Source organism: Fistularia commersonii, chromosome 6, assembly GCF_037954325.1.
Source record: "Fistularia commersonii isolate RoL2024-O1a breed Wild chromosome 6, RoL_Fcom_v1.0, whole genome shotgun sequence".
Lineage (NCBI taxonomy): Eukaryota > Metazoa > Chordata > Actinopteri > Syngnathiformes > Fistulariidae > Fistularia > Fistularia commersonii.
The window spans coordinates 3,272,331-3,293,954 of record NC_141289.1 but is presented as its reverse complement, the minus strand read 5'-3'; the positions used below and the strand labels follow the sequence as shown (position 1 = coordinate 3,293,954).

Genomic DNA, 21,624 nt, shown 5'->3' with positions numbered 1-21,624 from the left:
TAAAAATCGCGATTAATCGGCACAGATGCAGTTAATTGATAGTCATATTGATTTCTGGGCCAACAAACCTGTTCCTTATACCTGAGTTCATAATGATTCAATCACATGCAAATTATTTTTTACAAAGAAATCTTCCAGATTTTGCCTGTGTCACTTTGCATTCAAGGAGAAAAAAACGACCGCGATTCTCTGGCGCCACCTGGTGTCTGGAGGCTGTAGGATTTCAAAAACCCATTTATATTTACCTTTTGTTTTTTATTTTGAAGCAATCGAAAGAGATGTGGTTTTTCATACACGAGCCGTTGTTACGCATCTATATGTGTGTAACAAACAAAGTATACGCACGTGAAATCAAACTGAAGCCAGTTTATTGCCCTGAATTGGAGAAGGCAGCGGTACAAAAATAACACATTGTGTTTATATCTGCTTCGGTTAAATATGGACAAGAAAACAGCAAAAACAGTAACACTCACACTTTTAGTATGCTCTTATTTTGTAATCTGGCGGTTATTTTTTTTCAGTCTTTGATATAAAAAAATAATCTCTGGTTGGGCCACTAGAGGGTGGGGGTTTCCTCTTCCGCGGCTCAGAGCCGGAGGTTCTACTCCCTTTCCTGAAGTGACGAATAGGTCGTCCGAATAACCGACGTGTAAAAATAGTGTCAGTGAAGGGTTCGGGTTCAGAGGTCAGGGGTCACCGAGGGTCATCTGCCACACGGCGAGGGGGCCGCTGGGGGAGCAGGGCCTCCCTCCCAGCACCAGCAGCAGGTCCGGCAGGTGCTGGTTAATGTTCTCGTCGTCGTCCTCCTCCTCGTCCTGGTCCTCGTCGGAGCAGCTCCAGTGTTTCCTGAAGGCCTTGTTCTCGAAGGTCAGGCAGCTCCTTTGGACGGCGCGCCGTTCCGGCTCTGTCCGGTCGCCGCCGTCGCTCTCCCGCAGGGCGAACGTCTGCAGCTCGATGGCGCCGTCCGAACCCAGGAAGGTCAGCGGCGCCGGGAAGCACTTGTTCTTGAAGGGCCTGATCCTGGTCCCGCGGCCCTGGGACGCGGGCCCCGCTTTGGGCCCCGGGCCGTATCCGGAGCCCAGGCCCACGCAGCCGTGGTGGATCCTGTACGGTGCGCCGGCGCCGTCCAACGCCGCCACCTGCCTCCACGTCTGGGAGGCGTAGCTGAAGCTCCACAGGCAGTTTTGGGGGTCGTTCTGGCTCTCGCCGCCCCCGAACAGCAGCATCCCGTCCCGGTGGGTGACGGCCGAGTGGCCCATCAGCCTGGAGGGGCCCGACCTGCCAGAGGGAGTTGGGTGCAACCATTATGACCTTGGGACCGTCACTTGTTCCAGGTGTGTGTGTGTGTGTGTGTGTGTGTGTGTATGTGTTGCCAAAGGGGGTTTACTTGGTCTTGAGTGACGTCCACGTCTGGCTGGCAGAGTTCCACCTCCAGAAGTCCCTCTGCTCCCTGAGGCCCTTCAGGCCCCCGAACAGGTACATGCAGCCCAGGTGGGAGGCGGCAGAGTGGTTGTGGCGGGGCCCGGGGCCCGGCGAGCCCGGCTGGGAGCCGCAGAGCCGTGACCAGCTCAGGGAGTCTGAGGAGCCGAGACGCTTTTAGATTTCTCGTTCGAGTCGCGACACGCCGAAGGAACCCGACCGACCTGATGGGCCTCTCCTTCGCCCTCCTCTTCGTCGACTTTTTTTTTTTCTTCTTTTTTTCTTTACACAACCCGTCAGGACTTTTGCTCCTACTTTGAGAACTCACCTGAAATCAGTTGTTTGGGTCATTTTTGTCCCTTTTTTGTAAGGGCCGGGTTTGTTTCCTGTTGCTCAAATTCATTCATACTCATTGATTCGCTCATGACCTTGTCTTGACCTCCGACCTCCCGAGATCCTGCTCTCACTGTCATCATATAATCATACAAGCGTTCATTCACTCATTCACTTGTCTGGATAATTCAGTGCCTCCACTGAACCTGAATAATATTTAAAGGGTGATTTCGTCCAACCTTGGTGGAGAATTATTGCTAATTTCACATATTTCGTTGAGATATTTTGCCAATTTTTGAAGTTGATTTGCGTGAATTAAAAAAGCCTTCTTTCTGAATTTCCAGGTTAGTTAGTTGGTATTTCATTCAAATATTGACCTCATTTAATGACGGCAGTTCCGTGCGACTTCTCTTTTTCTGGTTCTTGTTTAAATCGCTTCTCATTTCCCCCCTTTGGTTTCTCCATTGGCTACTGTGAATCATCTTTCACTGTGTCCCGTGTCCAAACCATATAAGACTAAATTTTATCTCCAGAACATCTAACGTGTGCTGTCCCTCTGATGGACTCAAATGACTTCTGGCTCGCGTTCTTAATACGTTTTCTGTTTTCTTTTTGGCCTGCGGGGGCGGTTGAAGCTCTGGGGGGGTTGGCATGAAGGTCGGGGCGACTTCCATAACATAACGCGCCTTCACACATCGGGAGCTAAAATGTGCTAAAACCAAATACTTGTACGCTCGAAAAGCTCATCACAGTTAAGTTTCAGCAAACTGTAATACTTGTTTCTGGATCCTTACTTTAGGAAAAATAAAACGTATATTTAGGGGAAGGAGGGGGCTCACCTAAGTCCAAACTCCAGAACTCCTGCGAGGACCCCTTCATGTCCACCAGGCCTCCATAGAGCAGCATGGAGGAACCGTCCACCACCGCGCTGTGGCCCTTCCTGTTTGAGGGTGTCCCCGTCTGCACACACACACACACACACACACACACACAGTTAGCTTACTCATCATTGTTCTGTTCCCGTTTTCCATGTCTGTGTATGTTAATGTTTTTTTAAAACCTTAAAGCGGGGGGGAAACCGCCAGGCTTCCATTTGGAAATAACAAAACCAATAAAAACAAGTAAAAATAAAATGCCTGTAACAAGTAAAAAAAAAAAAAAAGTCCAGTGCATATACACAATACATATATTTTGAGATGTAAAATCTCAAATTGATACATTTATTAAAAAGCACCAAAATGTGAAAAAGATTTCCTGAAAGTTAGGGAAACTTGTGTGAACATTTGTCAAAAACAGCCTAAAGTCAGCTTAAAAAGACATCAGATATTTCCTCAAAACAACCAACCAGAAAACTGTTATTATCAAAATATATACAAATATATATATAATTATATGTACTGCTATAATTAAAAAAAATATATGCATGCATGTGTATAAATAAATATATATGTATGTATATATATATGTATATATATATATACACATGCATGCATATATTTTTTTGCATGCATATATATGCATGTATATATATATATATATATATATACACTGCTATAATTAAAAAAATATAGAGATCTACATATATATATATATATATATGCATACAAATATATCTGTGCATACACACACATGCATATTTAAAATCTCAAATTAATTCAAAAAGATCAAAATATGAGAAACATCCCTTAAGAATTTTTGGAAATTGTGCAACAATTTGACACCAATGGCACGAAGTTAGGCTAAAAAAAAACGTTTGCTTAAAATGTGTCGAAAATGTGCAGGAAATTGTTTCCTTCATGGATTCATTTTTTTTCCCCCCTTTTTTTTTTTTTTTGAATCCCCCGCCAGCGGATAAAAGGTGACAGCCGACCAGCGTCAGCATGTGAGGACGGTCATACCTGCGGGCGACACGCCTTCGCCTGCCGCTGCACCCACTTCTGTTTGGCTGCGAGAGATGGAGAACAGGAGAACACCTGGGTCACAACGAGGGAACGCGAACCAACAAGCCCTGGTATTTATTTTTTTTTCTTTCCCAGGCTGGAGATGTGTGTTTACACCTTGGAATGACTGTAATCCACAAATGGGGATTTTGTATTGTCCGCAGCTTATCGTCCTATTAAATGGTTATTAAGCACACTTTTGCTTGTTTAACGGCATACTTCAAATATTTCTGATGGACAATGAGCTGGTTATTACCAGCTCATCACCTTTTAATTAGCACTCAAATAACTTCTGTTGTAACTGATTACCAGGCCTTGTTATGAAGTTTTGATCATTTGTTTTTTTCTCGGGTCCAGTTAAAGCATGATTTTCCGCCATGCTGACTTGTATCTGAAGTGTGTTTCCCCCCCGCCGACGTGACAGGAAGTTGCTGATAACCCCGCAGCTTCCACAGAAACTCACCGATGTCGAACACCCAGAGAGGACATTGCCACCGGCTGTACGCCGAGTCGAGCGCGCCGCCGAACACGTACAGGAAACCCTGCGGAGGTCAGACGTCTTCAGCATGACGGCGATACGGGGGGACGTACGGAAGCAGGGAATATAAACACGATGGCGGAGACCGGACAGGAAGTGGCGTGGATGTGTTCGCACCTCATGAGCGACCATAGAATGCTCCTCTAGCTCCTCTGGTGCTGCTTCACCGCTGCAGCTCAACTCCGTCCAGGCGTTGCAGACTGCAAAGGCAAGAGTCACACAGTTTGTAGAGTTTCCACATCGATCGGCAAGAAGTTACGCGCGAATTAGGGTTGAATAGCATCGTAGATTTAGTCTAATCATCTCTGAATGTTGAAAAAAAATCATCAGAAAACTGTAAAAAAAACAATTTAAATAACATAAATAACCACGAAGGGTATTTCCCAGAGAATAAGCCTGAAAAGCTAGAATTATATTACAAATCTTAACAAATCACATCAACCTGCTTGGTAATGATTAAGATATATACAAAAAAAAAAATAATAATAATTATTTGCAAAAGAAAAATCAGAATGAAATAAATCAATAAGGATGAATGCAGAAGATGCCGTAGTTTGTTTGATTCGATTTCAACTGTTGTGTCAAATTTGTATTTCAGTTGTAAAACTGGAGGTTTAGAATGCGGTTTCTCCCGTCGGCCGTTGGGCTCTTGAGTCGCCGTGGCAACGCCGTGTTCACCCCGGGGGTCTCTTACCCACACTGTACCTCCAGAAGTCCCTGAGGTAGCCGGTGTCTCTGCCCCCCAGGACGTAGACGTCCCCTTCCCAGCTGCAGCAGGCCAGTTTGAAGCGGTCACAGGGGGAGCGGCCGCTCTGGGGGAGGCGGGTCCACAGGCACGGAGCGCCGTGACTCATGGCGCCGCCGTCAGGGGACCATGGTCTAAAAGAAGCACGAAAAACAAGCGCGGGTGGCGAGATCAGAGGAGGCCGCGCTCGGCTGCTACACTCCCGAGGAACGGCGACGGCGGACGCCTCCTCTCGAGGTTGCGGGATTTAAAAACTAATCTCTGTCCTATCAGGATGTGATCACGTTTCCACGACGATCGCATCTTAACATCTTCAAAGGCCCTCAAACTGTTCCAGCCTTTATTACGACAACGGTGTCGTCGGTGACTGTAGCGCCCCCTAGAGGCCGGTGTGTCTCGTGTTTCTGTGCGTGACTGTTGGCGCGTGACCTTTGACCTCCTCAAGATCTCAGGTCAAATTTTATTTATACGTTGCCGAATCACAACGCAGTCAGGTGACACTTTAGCAGATCACTCTTTAAATGATTTACGGAAAGGCGACAGTGGCAAGGAAAATGCTTTTTGCTGAGCTTTATGCGCACGGCCTTCTGCCTGGACCATTTCGGGTAGTAAAAGAACGCAAGAGGGGGATCAGAGGGGGCATATGGTCAATTTTATGCTGAATTTTCCAATCCTGTGCTTTTATTTTGAAGGGACGTGAACCGAAACGCAGCAATGAAGCAGTGACGTGCGTTGATGTTCATGGCTGGTGAGGCGCTGACGTCATCGCCGTACGTCTCTGCTTCATATTTGAACGGTAAATGTGAATGTTTTTTAGCGATTTTGAAAAAAAAAAAACTAAAAATGGTGAAGCTACGTGGAAAATAACTTAATAGTACAAATCACTGAATAAATATAACCATTTATTTTTTCATTTTGCATTTTTTTTTCTTTCCGTGACGACAGGTGAGGCCCGGCCTCCCCTGCCTCTGCACACGTCACTGCAATGAAGTAATAAATAATGAAGATTGGAAGGTAAACACTTGAGTTCCTTTCTGTACCAACAGGGCGGCGAACCAAAGCGTGACCTTACAACGGCGTCCTGAGGTGAACCCTGAGTTTGGGTCTGGCCTCCGTGCCGTCAATCTCGCATCCCAAGAGAGAGTTTTAAAAAACAGCGAATGAAGATAAGAAAGTGAAAGTATCTTTTAGTGGACGAACATACAAAACCTGGACGGTCGATTCTTATCTGTGGGCATTTTTTAAATTTACGATTCAGGTCTGCGCAAAGACGTCGGTCTTGCATCACCACGGGAGTTTACATCCTGCTATGCTGTTCGTTGATGGTCGCCATGGCAACATCCCCGACCAACAGCTGGATGGAACTACAGACTGTACAGACTTACAATAAGGTCTGAAGCTGCTGCACAAGGAGGGAGGAATATTATGGGATGGTGGGTTTGCTTCATGTTTCCATGGAGGAAAGCGCTATTGGGGTCACGACTGATGGATTGAACCCCGTTTCTCAAAATGACGCATTTGGGATACGGGACCAGGATCTGGATCGGCTGACCTCAGGCCAGGACAGGGAGTGTGACTCCCCGCTGCCTCTTCTTTTCAAGGCCATGCCGAGGACGCGTGAAATATTGATGGCTGTCGCTCACACTCGATCTCCACTGCCTCACCTAAGAACACATTTTTCCACCATGACTCATATCCGAACATATCTGTGTTCATATATATATATATATATATATATATATATATATATATATACATGCAGTACTTTAGAAGACAATTCACTGCTGAATGTTTAAACAAGTCGGGCCCTTGCTGTTTGCAATCTTTGTGTGTCGGATTAATAAATGACGGTCACTGGGTCCTTGAGCTAATGAGTTACTTGCGGCCACGATACTTTCGGCTGCGATAGTTTTAGCGATTTTTTTTTTTTGGGGGGGGTGGCAGTAAAGTGTGTTTTCGGGCATGTCGTCGTCCATCATCAGACCTCTGATAATCTATGAGAGTCCAATTTTTTTTCCCTGGCCAACTCTTTTTTGCAGCTAGATGTTACATTTAATGTTATTTATTGATCTGTCATTCATTTCAGAAGCTACAGATACTTTATCTGGTCCTGGGTGTCTAAAAGTTAGAGAGCATCTTTGTCTCCGTGCTTTGTATTTCTAATGATTCGTTGTTGTTTATTCCTCTCATCAGGGCGGTGCACTACCAGCAGCGCCTGCTGTTCTGTTTCATCAATTTATTGTTATCTTGATTATTGCACTTAATGTGCCGAAATACCGGCAGCGGGGAGCTCTTTATAATGGCTCCCGTGATTTTATTGGGGATAATTTGTGTTGCCGAGGCACTTCAACGCTACTTGTGGTTATCTTATTTCTTCTTATCACGGCCTCTCCGCAGGTTTATCTCACAGTTTTTTCCTGTAACCTTGCAATTAATAACCCGCACCCTCATATGTGTCTGTCTATTGGGTTTTTACATGCAAATGTTTTTTTTCTTCCTCGAGCGAAAACAAAGTAAGGAGGTTTTCTTGATTTTGATCGGGCTTAGTTGTGTTTAAAAATCCCGTCGTAAAACTAAATATCACCTCGCATTTTGATCCCTGTGAGAAGAAAACGCCTAAAGTGTGAGACACATTGACCACATTTCCCAACCTTCAAGATACAGAACCTGTGTATTTGTGTGTGTGTGTGTGTGTGTGGTGATTTTCCGCACTGTGACACCACTGACTAATGAAGCGTGTGGGTCTTTTCCACAGTGACACACAGGCCACTCATTAAGCCTCACTTTGACCTCTTTATCACACCTTGACAAAGTCACATGATTAAATAGCTGCAGGGTCGTGACACCGTGGTTACACACCTGTTCGCGCAAACTATACACGCTTTCCAATTCAGGTCTGTCTTTGGGGCGCGTTAACACCACGGCTTTATTTGTTTTGGCCCGTTTGATGCCGATCAGTGGGATTTGTTTTTCAAAGCGTTCAGGCAATGTTGTCTTTAGCGTAAATTACTGTCATTGTGTGTTCATCAACCAGACAGTCGTCATGGTTATGCGTCACTTGCATCATCTGTGTTTACCTCTGAGACAGATGAATTAGAGGAAAAGTAAAGGGGGTTCTAAAGGACTGTATTAGAATATCGTGATTAAGTTCTTTATCTTCTGTAATGCAATTAGATAAACAAAAATTACTTTTTCATGATTTTCTAATATTTTGAGATAGGATTTTTGAGTTTTCTTTAAGATGTAAACCATGATCAGCAATATTAAAATAATAAAAGGCTTGCAATATTTCAGTTGACTTGTAATGAATGCATGACATTTTTGTTTTTGTAATTGCATTACAGAAGATAAAGAACTTTATCACAATACTATAATTTTCTAAGACAGTCCTGTATTTCAAAAGTAAATGCTTTGCATTGAAAGTTGTATTGATTTCTTTAGCGTCTCCAAAAGTTTGCTGTTTTAATGTGTTTTGTTTTGTTTTATTTTTTTGACAGGAAAAAATACCTGCAAAAGTCACGCAAGTATTAAAAGTAGCTGGAAGGCCTCCATTCATATATATATATATAAATATCGCAAAAATTACACAAAAACAAACTGAATTTCGTGAAAATACACACAAATGGTAAGGAAATGGAGACTGGACAATGTTAAATTAAGATGGGGGGGGCAACCATTATGGTGTAAAATAAAACGAAAAATAAAAGTAAATTGAAAGGACATAACTAGAAATTGAATAAAAATATATATCATACCAGAATAAATGAAGTTTTATTATATCAGCTAAAACTTTATCTTTTGGGAAATAACACCGACTAGCTAAAATGCTAAAATGTAATTAGCTACTCTTACAAACTATTCACGGCATAATTAAATCCGTAAAAACCTGGGTGCCCCCCCCCCCGCCTCACCCTGAATACTCCAAAACATGATAAAATAAACAAAGTTTACAAATTAAGAAAAATAATAAAACTCTGAGCTGAACACTTTCCGTTACCGTTAAGCTAAAGTAACGCCCGCTGGCAGCAGCGTTACCCACAAACACCACAGAAGGAATGCGGTGCGTTCACTTACCCGCTGGGAACATCAAACACATCACGAAACGAGCCTTTTTTTATTAATTTATTCATTTTAACCCCCCAAACTCTACTTTATTTTGTTTTAATAAGCAATTTTTAACTCGTTACACATAAAAATCCGAACCGCCACATCCGTGAAAGTCTTCTATCTAGCGAACTCACTTTTCTCGTCTGATAACGGTGAAGCGTGGGAGGAAACCAGGGAGAAGAGAGAAACGGACTTATCTAAGAGCTTCTGGGTGTAACTGTTATTTAAAAATTACAATTGTATTCCCGTCGTTGAGCACCTCTGCCAGTCCCGTTATCATTTCGCGGTGTAAAAAACATTTAACCTCGGTACTCACGGAGAAACCGGCCGCTCCTCTTCCTCCACTTTTGTCGCCCCTCCGAGAATGGTACTCATGGTGCGTTCATGGAACCTCGGAAATTATCACATCCTCTTTTTGCATGCTAACTATTTGTTTATATCTTGTTTTTGTTTTTTTCACCGTCTCTCCTTATTCTCGAATCTAATTCAAAAATAAAACTTTATTAAAAATACACCCGAAAACAACTCTCTGTTTACATTAATATATAACTTTAGTTAACTATTTATTATATATCCAATTATTTTTGAGGGTTTTAAACGCATCTTCGTCACAGGCAGGGATTCGGCTCACTGGTCCCTCTAGCGGCCATAATTAGGAAGTACAAGTGAGATGATTTCAAGAATTTAATTTATTTTTTTCTCTTAGAATAAATAAAATGTGAAACATTTATTTAATTAAAAAAACAAATATAAATATTTGATTTTAAGATATTTCATTATAGACAAATGTAATATAATAGTTATAACAGTAATGATAATAAGAATGATAATAATGATAATGATATTGATAATGTCAGGTGATGGTTGTTAAAGAAGCCAATATATATGCTATATTTTCTAAATATAGTATTTTGAAAAGTTGAACCATAATAAATAGTAACTGGAAAAATAAGTCAGTTAGTTAGTCAGTTGGTGCGTAAGCAAATATATTGATAAATAAAGCAAAATAAATGAATGAATTAATAAATATACTGTATAGATAGATAGATAGATAGATAGATAGATAGATAGATAGATAGATAGATAGATAGATAGATAGATAGATAGATAGATAGATAGATAGATTTAATCAAATCAAAATCTATTTTCGTAAAAACCATATTATCCCATCTTTTCCACGAGAAAACCAAATGAACAGAGTAACCACGTTAAAGCAAAGAAAACATAATTCAAGTTGAAAAAAGATTTTTTTAAGGACAATGTTGCAAATAGAGAGAGTTGGCAAGTAAACTGCAAGTTTTGTGCAATGGAAAATCAAACATGTGCAAATTGAGATTTAATGTTCAAGTACAGGAGTGGATGTGCAACTTGACAAAGTACGAACTGAAATGTAAACACTTAAGTAAGATATATAGATAGATAGTCAAAACACAATCAATTTTTTTTATATAAACTGTATAATCCCCTTTATTCACAATAGAACCAAATGAACATATCATATAAAGTGTAAAGAAGGCCATTTTATAAAAAGTAAAAAAAAAAATTCCACGGTAATTTTACCATTTAATACATATGTCTTATATGTATCAAGTGGTAAAATGAATATATGACAGAATGAATTAATGAATTTATTTATTCATAAAGTAAATAAATATATGATTTTCTTGCTGATTTTTGTAGGACAATATCAAATTTTAAACTTGACTAAATTTTATTCATTTTTAAATAATGTTAATCAATTTCATCCAAAAGCCTCCCATAACTTACATAGATAGACGGATAGATTGAGAGAGGGAATGAGAATGATACAAAAATATTTATATAAAAAGAAGTGGATAAAATACATAAATACAGAATGACATTGATTCATTCCTGGAGAAAAAATATTTTTAATTATTTAGTTTATTGAATTTCAATTTCAATTTTGAATGCATCACAGCAACATGATATACACGAGTATTTGTTTTCAAATTAATCAACACATCATTTGATTTTATTGTATTTTATTTCATTTTTGTTTTTGTGCTGTGTTGTTTTGTTTTGATTCTGTTTCCGGTTTTGTTTAATTTGTTTAATTTTTTTTTCAAATTTTTGCTTTCTTATCATCTGCTGGGGTTTCTCTCTTATTTATAGATGCATTTCTGGTCGCAGTATTTTAGCACTATTTCTGAGAGTCCGTCCCCAGTTCTATAAATATATCCAAACACACACACACACTTATATATGTATATAAGTATAATCCACACCATGATTTCCTTTTTAACAACTTTTTAGAAACAATGAAATTGTTTTACTTGTGTGTGTTTTCCCACTGGGAGCACCAGTGAGCCCTAGGAGCCAACGTAAACTGGAAATCTGCGAGTTTATTGTAACTTTAACGGCGGGTTTATTGTCAAATGGCAGCAGTTAAAAATGCGGACGTGCTCGTCGTTCCCAGTTTGAACTTTGTGCCAAGAATTTAATGTAATGATTTTATGTTCGGTTCTGCCTGTTCTGACCTCGGAGCAGGAAATCGGGCGCGTCAGCGTGGGTTTGACAACATCCCCTCCACGCTGCACCTGAGTTGGTGTGACTTGGCGTCCTGTCACGTGTTCTGGTGTTTCTTTATCCCCTCACGAAAATACAGAAATATAAAAAACAATGATGGAAAATAAGGCTTAAATAAGGCATATAATCTAACACTTGTGTAACTGTGTGTGTTTGCATGTATGTTTTAATTTCATTCATATGTATGTGTGTATATACATATGTATAAACACAAACACAAATATACACTGTATAAACTGTATGTATAGGCCTGATAAGTGCTTTGGTGCGAATAGTATAAAACTGTCTCCCACACATATTAACTTTATTTTCTGTTTTTTTGAACAGTCTTCCATTCATGAATTTTTTTTTGTTTTCAGATTTTTACTGTATTTATTTATTTATCTATTTATTCATCTAGTTTTCAACTTGTTGTCATTTCATCCAATCCAAATTTTCGCTTATCTTTCTTGACTTAAAAAAAAAAATGTCATCAAATAAACACAAAAATATAGGGGTGTTTTTTTTTTTTTCTGAATCTTCATTCGTTCATAAGTTTTCAAAAAACTTTTTATTCATACTTTCTTTATCCATTCATTTGGTATTTTTGGTAACATGGAATCAATTGGCTTCAGGTGTAGTCCATGTAGTTGGTCAGATCACTGCTTTGTAGTCCAAAAGTTGAGTTTGAGCTGTCAGGTCTGTCATTGAAGACTCTTGTTCTGAGTTTGGCGTAGCCTCCACCGGCACACCAAGGTTTGGGAAGTGGTCCTTGTTTTCCAGAGTGGTGTTGTCCACTTTAGTAATGGGCTGGTATGATGGCTTGTTGGTACAGAGCTTGGGTCCTCTAGATGTTTAAGATCAGACCCACAGCTCGGTATGCCTTGGGAAACGCCTTACGTATGCTCCGAATGTCTTCTGGGGAGTCTGCTGTAATGGTGTTGTCATCAGCGTATTGTAGCTCCAAGATGGTGGTATCTCGGACTTTACCCTTTGTCTTTGAACCTGTTGAGGTCGAAGAGCATACCATCAGTTCTGTAAAGGATTGGGATCCCCTGTGGCAGATCTCAGCCAATGAGTTGGAGTATGGCTGCAACGATGGTGAACAGGGTGGGAGCAACAATGCAACCTTGTTTGGCAACTGTTTCCACGAAGAACAGCTCAGATTTGGAGTCACCGTTGCCTACCATTGTGGCTGACATGTTGTCATGCGGTAGCCTAAGTGGTGTATTGATTGTATACTCCAGATTGTCGGTCGAGCAACAGAATCGAAGGCCTTCTCCAGGTCTATGAAGGCCTTGTACAGGAGCAGTTGCTGTTCCCGACCTTTTCTTGGGGCTGATGTGCGATCTGTTGTTCCCCTGGATGGCCGTAAGCCGCACTGTGATGTCCCCCATGTCTTCTCTGATGGGGTTCGGGTGGGACGGGACGATTCAGGAGTTACTCGAAGTGCTCCTTCCAACGCACAATGTTGGAATCATTGCTCTTTAAAAGAGTGTGTCCATCTTCGGAGTACAAGGGATTTAAACCGCGGTACTAAAAGAGCCTCTAGGGTCACCTGAATCTGCCGATTTCTCGAGTTCTAGAGCCTTTCTCATCTACCAGTTGTTCTTTAACTCTCTCAACCCTCTCTGAACGTTGGCTTTGGTTCTGGAGTATGTTGCCAGACTTGGAAAGCTTTTCTGTTTTTGGAGATATGCTGTTCTGGCACTATGTCATTGACGTCAATCCAGGCCTGATGTTTCCTGGACTGATACCCAAGGGTGACTGAGTTGGGAATGGTGGATGTGAGAAGACCCCGGTATTCCTGCTTGAACTCTTTCACCAACAGAGTCCTGAAGTAGCTGCCGGGTGGCAGTTTCTTTCAGACTGCTAATATTCTGAATATTCTGAATATTCAAGCAAGTATAAACAGCATGCAACATGCGGTAAGCTAATAGCCACAGCTACTACCATCTAGTGCTACTGCACTAACGCATCACATGCACTTGGTATAACCCACCTGGCACGCACAGTATACATATGTAATAGTTAATATAGATATTGTATTACTTCTATCACGATTCAATGCATTTATTCTTCATCTGTATGTTTTTTTTACTATATTTGTATATGTATACAGTGGTCCCTTGCTATAACGCGGTTTACTTTTCACGGTTTCGCTACTTCACGGATTTGCATCGTGCATTGTGTTCTGCATTCTGATTGGCTAAAAAGTCACTCTGCTTCTTCTCTACCTGTGCGTCAATAATGTCGCAGTTTAATATGTACACGTACATAAAACAGCTTGCCAAATTTACATTACGTCCATGCAAATTCTCTCGCAATTTCAAGTTTCTCTAAAACCCATGTTGACAAAACGCTCTGGACCGACAAAAGCGCCTGTGGCAGGGCCCAAAAGGCAGCAGAAGATGCTATCTATCGCAGATAAAGTTAAATTTCTGGACATGCTAAGGGAAGGTAAAAGCTATGCGGCTGTAGGTCGGCACTACGGAATTAATGAATCTTCCGTTCGTTCCATAAAGAAGGAAGAAAAAAACACAAGGACGACAGCAGCAATAAGTTTTAATAAGGATGCAAAAAGGGTGGCAACTGTCCGCAATTATTTTCATAACTGTAAAATGTTTTTTTCTTTCTTTTCAATGTATAATAGAATATTTAATTGTATAATAATTGTAAAAAAAAAAATTAAGGTTTCTACTTCACGGATTTTGCCTACCACGAGTTCTTTTTGGAACGTAACCCCCGCACAAAACAAGGGTTTACTGTACATGCATATATATATAGATATCCTCCACTGTCTCAACCTGTTGATTAAGTGGGCTGCACTACTCACATGTATGAAATTCATCCGTCTAGAACAAACATGTATGGACATCTGCAACCATATAAATATAATGATATAATTTATGTAGTCTTTTAAAAAATATGATGACATCTGGCCTTTCTGTATAATTATACTGACCTCAGCTGTTACCGGGCGAAAACAAATGCTTGTCCTCCAATCGGTTTACAGTCTCTTTATTTGAAGCACACTCGAGTACATGAAGAGCTCGAACGCACAATAAGGTCACACTCAAAGTAAACAATAAATAAAATCACTCACACAACGTACACGCACTGATTAAATAGTATTAAATATTGATAGTAGACAGTGTTGAAAGTTGTCACACTAGTGGGAGTTACTGGGAAAATGTTTTCTATGTACGTGGGAAGATGGCCTCCAGGCCAGCAGGGGGCGACAGACGCTCAAAGTTTGGTGTTTTTGTCCGAGTGCTTCCCCTTCTCCTCGGTGTTGTCGTTCTCGTCGCGCTCCAAAGCGCCGCTCTCCTCGTCGTAGTGCTTCTCTTTGACCGTCTCGCCGGCGTCCCCCTCTGGCGACGCGCAGTCTTCCCTCGGCGAGCCTCGGCCACACAACCTTTTGTACATCTGGTAACCTGAAGCGGACAAATTCGGTTTGCATTGTTTTGCTCCTCCAGTGACCTTTGACCTCCGCGTTCCTATGTTCTCACTATTGTGTAATTTTTTGCATTTTAATTTTTATGATAAAAAATATTTTACTTTACTATGTGGAGGAGAAAAAAAAAATCAGACTGATTCTCCACTGCTCCCTTTTCATATTTTTTGTTGTTTGGAGGACTTTATCTCGAATTAATTTCTGACATTTACAAAAGAAATTTCCTTCCTTCCTTCTTTTTATCCTTCTTTTAGATCAATTTAATTTTGATTTTTATCAAGTTGATTTCTTGATTAATTTAATTTATGATCATTTGTTTGAATGCATTATTTTTTAATGATGATGATTTAATGATTACAATTTCATTTCACTTATTTTCATTGTCACTTCATCTAATTTAATCTAATCTAATTTATTTTATTGATAAATTTATATATTGTATTGATTTCACTCAATGTAATACAATTTTATTTACAGATTCCTGACATGTTGTTTCAGCTAATCAATTGCTGTGTTGGTGTTAGATCTTGATTAATTAAATTATTTCCTTTCATTTTATTAATTTTTTTTTACAAATTTCCAGCAAATCCTTTCAGCTAATCATTTGCCTGTTTAGATTTATGTCTTGATTAATTTAATATAATTTAATCTTTCTTTTTTAACAAATTTCCAGCAAATTCTCATCATTAACTAATTTGGATTAATTTCCTGAAAAATTAAATCCAAGTAAAACAATTGACTTTGTTTTTTTAATTACATTTCATCTAATTTCACCAAATGCCATTCAACCTGATTTAAATGGATATGATTAATCTAATTTAATCAAATGTAATTTTATCTATAAATTCCAGGCATATGTTTCATCCAATCAATTGGTGTACTGGTTTTAGTTCTTGATTAATTAGATCAAATGTAATTGATTTTAAACAATTTCCAGCAAATCCCCAAGATCTGCAGTTTTAGATTTATTTAATAAAATTTAATTGAATCTACTGTTATTATACATTTCCAGCAAGTTCTTTCTCATCATTTATTAATTTGGATACATTTCCTGATATATTTATCGAAGTTAAATAAATTACTTTATTTTTTTTTCCAATTTACATTTAATTTGATTTCAATTAAAGCCCTTCAATCTGATTAAACTGATTTGATTTATCTAATTCAATTTCATCTGTAAATTCCAGGCATATTGTTTCAGCTAATCAATGAATCAATGACCGTGTTGGTGTTTTCATTTCATTTCAACATTTTTTTCTTACTAAATTTCCAGCAAATTCAGTTGATTTAGATTTATTAATTAATCTAGATTAATCTAGATTAATCCCTTTTTTTTCCCCCACTGTAATTTAATTTAGCGTCTTACCTCCCACACACATGACGGCCACCACCAGCTGGAAGATGCTGTAGATGAGGGGGAAGGCGAACATGATCTCCAGCTCGGCGGGGCTGAAGGACAGCTGGACGATGGTGCTGCACAGCTGGGCGTTCTGGAAGCCCGTCTCCAGGGCGATGGTCCGGCACCTTGGGTAGGGGTGAGGTTCGTTTATGCTGTTTTAATGGCGGTTCGGCGGCGGCGGTGGGCGGGGCTTACCTGTACCAGGGCTGACCGACGAAGCGGGCCAGCAGGAAGCCCAGGCCGAAGCCGATGAAGGGGTAGACGGTGCCGATGACCCAGAGGGACGGGGCGATGGTCCAGGAGGACTGGTACAGGATCCCCCCGACCACAGCGATGATAACGATGAGGGCGAAGCCGGAGATTGAGCCCACCTGTCAGCGGGAGAAGGAGGCGGGGTTTGTTAACAGCGGCGGCGGCGAGCAGGATTGTGAAAATATCCCTTACCTTGAGGATCTTCTTGGCGTGATGGGGCCAGCGGCGTTTGACGAACATCCCGAAAGTGATGGGGACCAGGAGGGCCACCAGCGTGATACCTGGGGACGGGGGGGAGCAAAGGCTTCGGATTGGCTGATGGAATGCACGCCGACGCCGTTACGAAACGCCGTGTCGTATAAAAAAATAAAAATATTTAAAAAAAAAAAACCCTGTTGCTAAGAGGAATGTTTATTCCAGCTGTAAAATCTCATACCGGAACGCGGAGGCGGATGAACCCTTTCCCTGCCGATGGCGGGATTTCAAAACAAAATAGATGCATACATTTTATTCTTAACATTGATATATATATATATATATATATATATATATACTGCTCAAAAAAATAAAGGGAACACTTGAACAACACAATGTAACTCCAAGTCAATCACACTTCTGTGAAATCATAGTGTCCACTCAGGAAGCAACACAGATTCATTTTGACTTGTTTTAAGGACATTACATCAAAGTTGGATCAGCCTGGAGTTTGTTTTTACACTTTAATTTGGAGTGTGATTCCTAATCCAGACCTCCATGGGTTGATACAATTGATTTCCATTGATCATTTTTGTGTGATTTTGTTGTCGGCACATTCAACTGTGGAAAGAGTTTCATAAGAATATTTCATTCATTTAGATCTAGGATGTGTTTTTTAAGTGTTCCCTTTATTTTTTTGAGCAGTGTATATATATATACGCCTACCGATGCTGTCGTAGGGGATCTGGATAGTGCTGGGGGACGTCCAGACGCTGGTGTAGATGAGGAGGCAGAGGGGCATCATCCCAAGGGCCAGGATGGAGGAGCAGGCCGTCATACTGATGCTGAGAAGAAGAAGGGAGGGTCAGCGAGGAAACGGCGTTCTTAAAAAGTTCACGACCCCCAACCTGATTGGAAAACTCCAAATTCATCTACGAAAGCATGCGTTTAACCCAACATTTGCTTTAGGAACGGCTGTGTTTTTAATTGAAATTTTTAATTTTGGAGAGTTTTTTTTAAGAACGTCACACGCGGTAAATTTGCTAACTTGTGCGGATCGAGACTTTGAATGATTATATATAATATAAAATATGTCAAAAATAAATAGAAAAATTCCAAATGTAAGAGAAAATGAATGGAAAAACAAATACATTAAAAAAACCCAAGATGATTTATTTATTTATTTATGATTATTATTATATATTACATATTCCATTATATATATAACTATTATGATTGTTCTTTTTAGAATAATGAAAATAAAAGATTGTCAATTTGGAATTCAATATAGGCCAATTATGACGCTGTTTTGTTCAATTTGTTTATTTATTATTTCATTTTATTTTACTTTTGTGAACTTAAATGTATTTTAAGTATGACATGGTCAATTCTTGAAGGTTTAGATTTTATTACCATTTTTTTAGGGAATACTGTTTTATTTATACATTTACTTTAATGATTTTTGTTAAATTTATTCTCATTTAATTCAACAGATTTTTGGAGTTTGGCCTGACTGAATTTAATTTAGTTTTTTCTTTCACATTTCCTTTTTATTTTTCCATTCATTTTTGCCGAGCATTTCCCCTCAAATCCTATTTTATAAGATACAAAATACAGTTATTCCTTTATGATTTTTAATATGGGCAAATTTACAACTAACATAAAGAGCAGAGAAACTCAAGCCACTGCTTATTTTATTGACAGTTTATGGTTGCTTCTTTATCAACAATCTCAAATCTGACCAACTCAACCCTGTCCAATAAAATAAAATAAAATAAAATAAAATGAAATTAAATAAAATAAAAAAATAAATAATAAAATGAAATCCAGGATTTATTTATTTGGATCCAATTTTTGGAAATCATCAAATGTATTTATTTTATATTATAATATATATGTTAGTATTATTTATTATCTCGATGAGCCAACGGAATCTGATTCAGTCATAAAATAAAATCAAATAAAAAATAAAATAAAATCTAGGATTTATTTATTTGGATCCAATTTTTGGAAATCATCAAATGTATTTATTTTTATATTACAATGTATACATCATTATTATCTATTATCTCGATGAACGAACGAGTCTGATTCAGTCATAAAATAAAATAAAATGAAAAATGAAATAAAATAAAATCCAGGATTTATTTATTTGGATCCAATTTTTGGAAATCATCAAATGTGTTTATTATCATATTATAATGTATATATCATTATTATTTATTATCTTGATGAGCCAACAGAATCTGATTCAGTCATAAAATAAAATAAAATGAAAAATGAAATAAAATAAAATCCAGGATTTATTTATTTGGATCCAAACTTTTGGAAATCATCAAATGTTTCTTTTTATTTTATTTTTTATTATAATGTATATATTGTTATTATTTATTATCTCGATGAGCCAACGGAATCCGATTCAGTCAACAAAAGGACGAGATAATATCAATGATATTATCACACTCGCCGTCCTCACCTGAGATCCATGTCTCCGTCCAGCCAGTAGCAGATGATGTTGGAGCCGGCGCCTCCGGGACAGCAGCCCATGATGATGATGACCACGGCCTGCACCGGCAGCACGCCGAAGGCCAGCGACAGGGCGAAGGCGGTGAACGGCATGATGCCGAACTGGCAGAGGAAGCCGATGACGATCCCCCACGGCCTCCGGAGGTGACCCCACAGCTTGGCGGCGTCCACGGTGCAGCCCATGGAGAACATGACCATAGCCAGCATGATGGTGAGCACCGTGCTGAGAACCAGGCTCAGCACGGCATTGAAGTCGTCGACGGGGACGACGCAGTTCGTCCCCGAGCAGACGGCGGCGTGGGAACGGCAGGTGAGCGGCGCCTCGGCCGTCGCCATCAGCATTGACATTTTGACCCTCCTTGAAGATTTTAAAAACCTGCCTCACACACACACACACACACACACACGGAGAAAATTAGCCAAATTATCTTGAAAGAGAATAAAAGAATCTCCAAGGTAACGGGGGTATAAAACCGACCTGCTCCTGAGGAACGACGGCGGGCCGAATGTGCGGCCCGGCGATGGCTCCCCCTGCTTAAGACGGTTCGGAAATAAAAAAAAAAAAAAAAAAAAAGTTAAATAAAAAATTAACCAATATTCGTCTTTTATGGGGTCAGTGCTCCGAGCACGTGCACGTAAAGCGAAGACGCACCGCGAGGCTTCTGTTGCCCTTTGGCCTCTTAAAACTCTTTATTGGAGGCTCGGCGGCGGCCGCGTCTTTGCCGGATTCTGGCTGAGTTTTTTTTTTTTTTAACCCCCCCCAGGAATATTTATATTAGTTTTGTTTTAAATAAACATTCAACTATTTATTGCCAGGTCGACATTGTCAATACAGGTTTTTTGGAATAATGAAAATAAAAGATAATTGATTTGGCATTGAAATTTGGGTTTGTTCCCTTTTTTGTTTTTTTTATTTTTTTTCAATTTTCTTTTATTTTACTTTTCTGAACACGATTTTATTTTATTTTAAGCATGACCAGACCAACGTCAATTCATTCTTAGTGGATTAAATTTTTTCCCATTTTTACAGAGAATACTGTTTCATTCATACATTTACTTAAATCAACGTAGTTAAATTTATTTACCTTAATGCATCTGAATTTTTTTAAAGTTTGGCCTGACTGAATTGAATTTACTTTTTCTTTCACATCTTTCTTTATTTTTCCATTCATTAACTTACTTATTCTTGCCGAACCTAATTTTGAACATTTCCACTCAAATCCTATTAAATAAGATATAAAATATATTTATTCCTTTATGAATTTTAATATTGGCACATTTACAACGAACATAAAAAGCAGAGAAACTCAAATCAACGCCCATTTTATTGTAGTTATTTTATTGACAGTTCATGGCCGACAGTTCATGGCCATTTAAAAAAATATTAAATCAAATCCAGGTTTAGACAAATAATACAGCTGTTGATCCAATTTGGATCCAATTTTTGGAAAACATCAAATTCAGTTTAATTTAATTTCATCAAGTTTGGCCTGACTGGCTTTATTTCAGTTTGCACTTTAAAAAAAAATAAAAAAATCCATGTATACTTTATAATTCATTCATTAATTTCCTTAAATGAACTTATTCATTCTATCATCAATTTCATTTCATTTCCTTTTTTAAGTTTGGCCTGACTGAACTTATATTTAGATTCTTGCACATTTTAAAGACATTTTTGCTCCTTTTTTATTGGAATTTTTGGTTATAGATTTAGTTGAATTTCTTCACGAATCAGGCAAAATATAATCAGATGGAAAAATTCTGCAAAATCATCTGAAAAAAACACACAATGAGAAACTTTATCTCCGGTGACGACCATACTTAAAAAAATTTAAATCCACCCATCCGCGTTCCCGCTCCCCTTATCTGACCATCTCTTCCTTATCGCCGTATCGTTACGCAACTCGCACTTACGTCACGGTTTTTGATGATGAATCGGCAACCGATAAAAAAGGCCGACACGGACGTGTTTGGTGGAAAAAAAAACAAAACAAAGAAGCACACAAATAAAAGAGATTGAAAAGGAATTTAGCGAAGAGGGAATTGTTTTTTAAAAAAAAAGGTCTCTCTTACCTCTCCGTCTGGATGATTTAATGCCTAACTGCGGAGTTAAAGGACAACGTTGGGGGGGGTGGGGCGACCTTCTTCACCTGAAAGGGGGATGGTCAGGATTTTGAAGCCATCTTT

The 21,624-nt window shown here is 39.3% G+C and overlaps 2 protein-coding genes across 2 annotated transcripts; both read right to left on the bottom strand.

Moving 5' to 3' along the window:
- Positions 1-352: 352 nt before the first annotated feature.
- klhdc3l (kelch domain containing 3-like) lies at positions 353-9,441 on the bottom strand. Its single transcript, XM_086147745.1, has 8 exons — positions 9,399-9,441; positions 4,925-5,109; positions 4,348-4,430; positions 4,156-4,234; positions 3,651-3,697; positions 2,592-2,712; positions 1,388-1,577; positions 353-1,278 (listed from the first exon to the last, which is right to left on the bottom strand). Exons 2-8 carry the CDS (start codon positions 5,082-5,084, stop codon positions 687-689), a joined length of 1,272 nt encoding a protein of 423 aa, XP_086003871.1. The 5' UTR covers positions 5,085-5,109; positions 9,399-9,441; the 3' UTR covers positions 353-686.
- Positions 9,442-14,581: 5,140 nt separating this feature from the next.
- Positions 14,582-19,981, bottom strand: slc10a2 (solute carrier family 10 member 2). Its single transcript, XM_086147759.1, has 6 exons — positions 19,388-19,981; positions 17,638-17,756; positions 16,909-16,997; positions 16,660-16,835; positions 16,432-16,589; positions 14,582-15,045 (listed from the first exon to the last, which is right to left on the bottom strand). The coding sequence occupies exons 1-6, from the start codon at positions 19,783-19,785 to the stop codon at positions 14,858-14,860; spliced, it is 1,128 nt and encodes a 375-aa protein (XP_086003885.1). The 5' UTR covers positions 19,786-19,981; the 3' UTR covers positions 14,582-14,857.
- Positions 19,982-21,624: the final 1,643 nt, after the last annotated feature.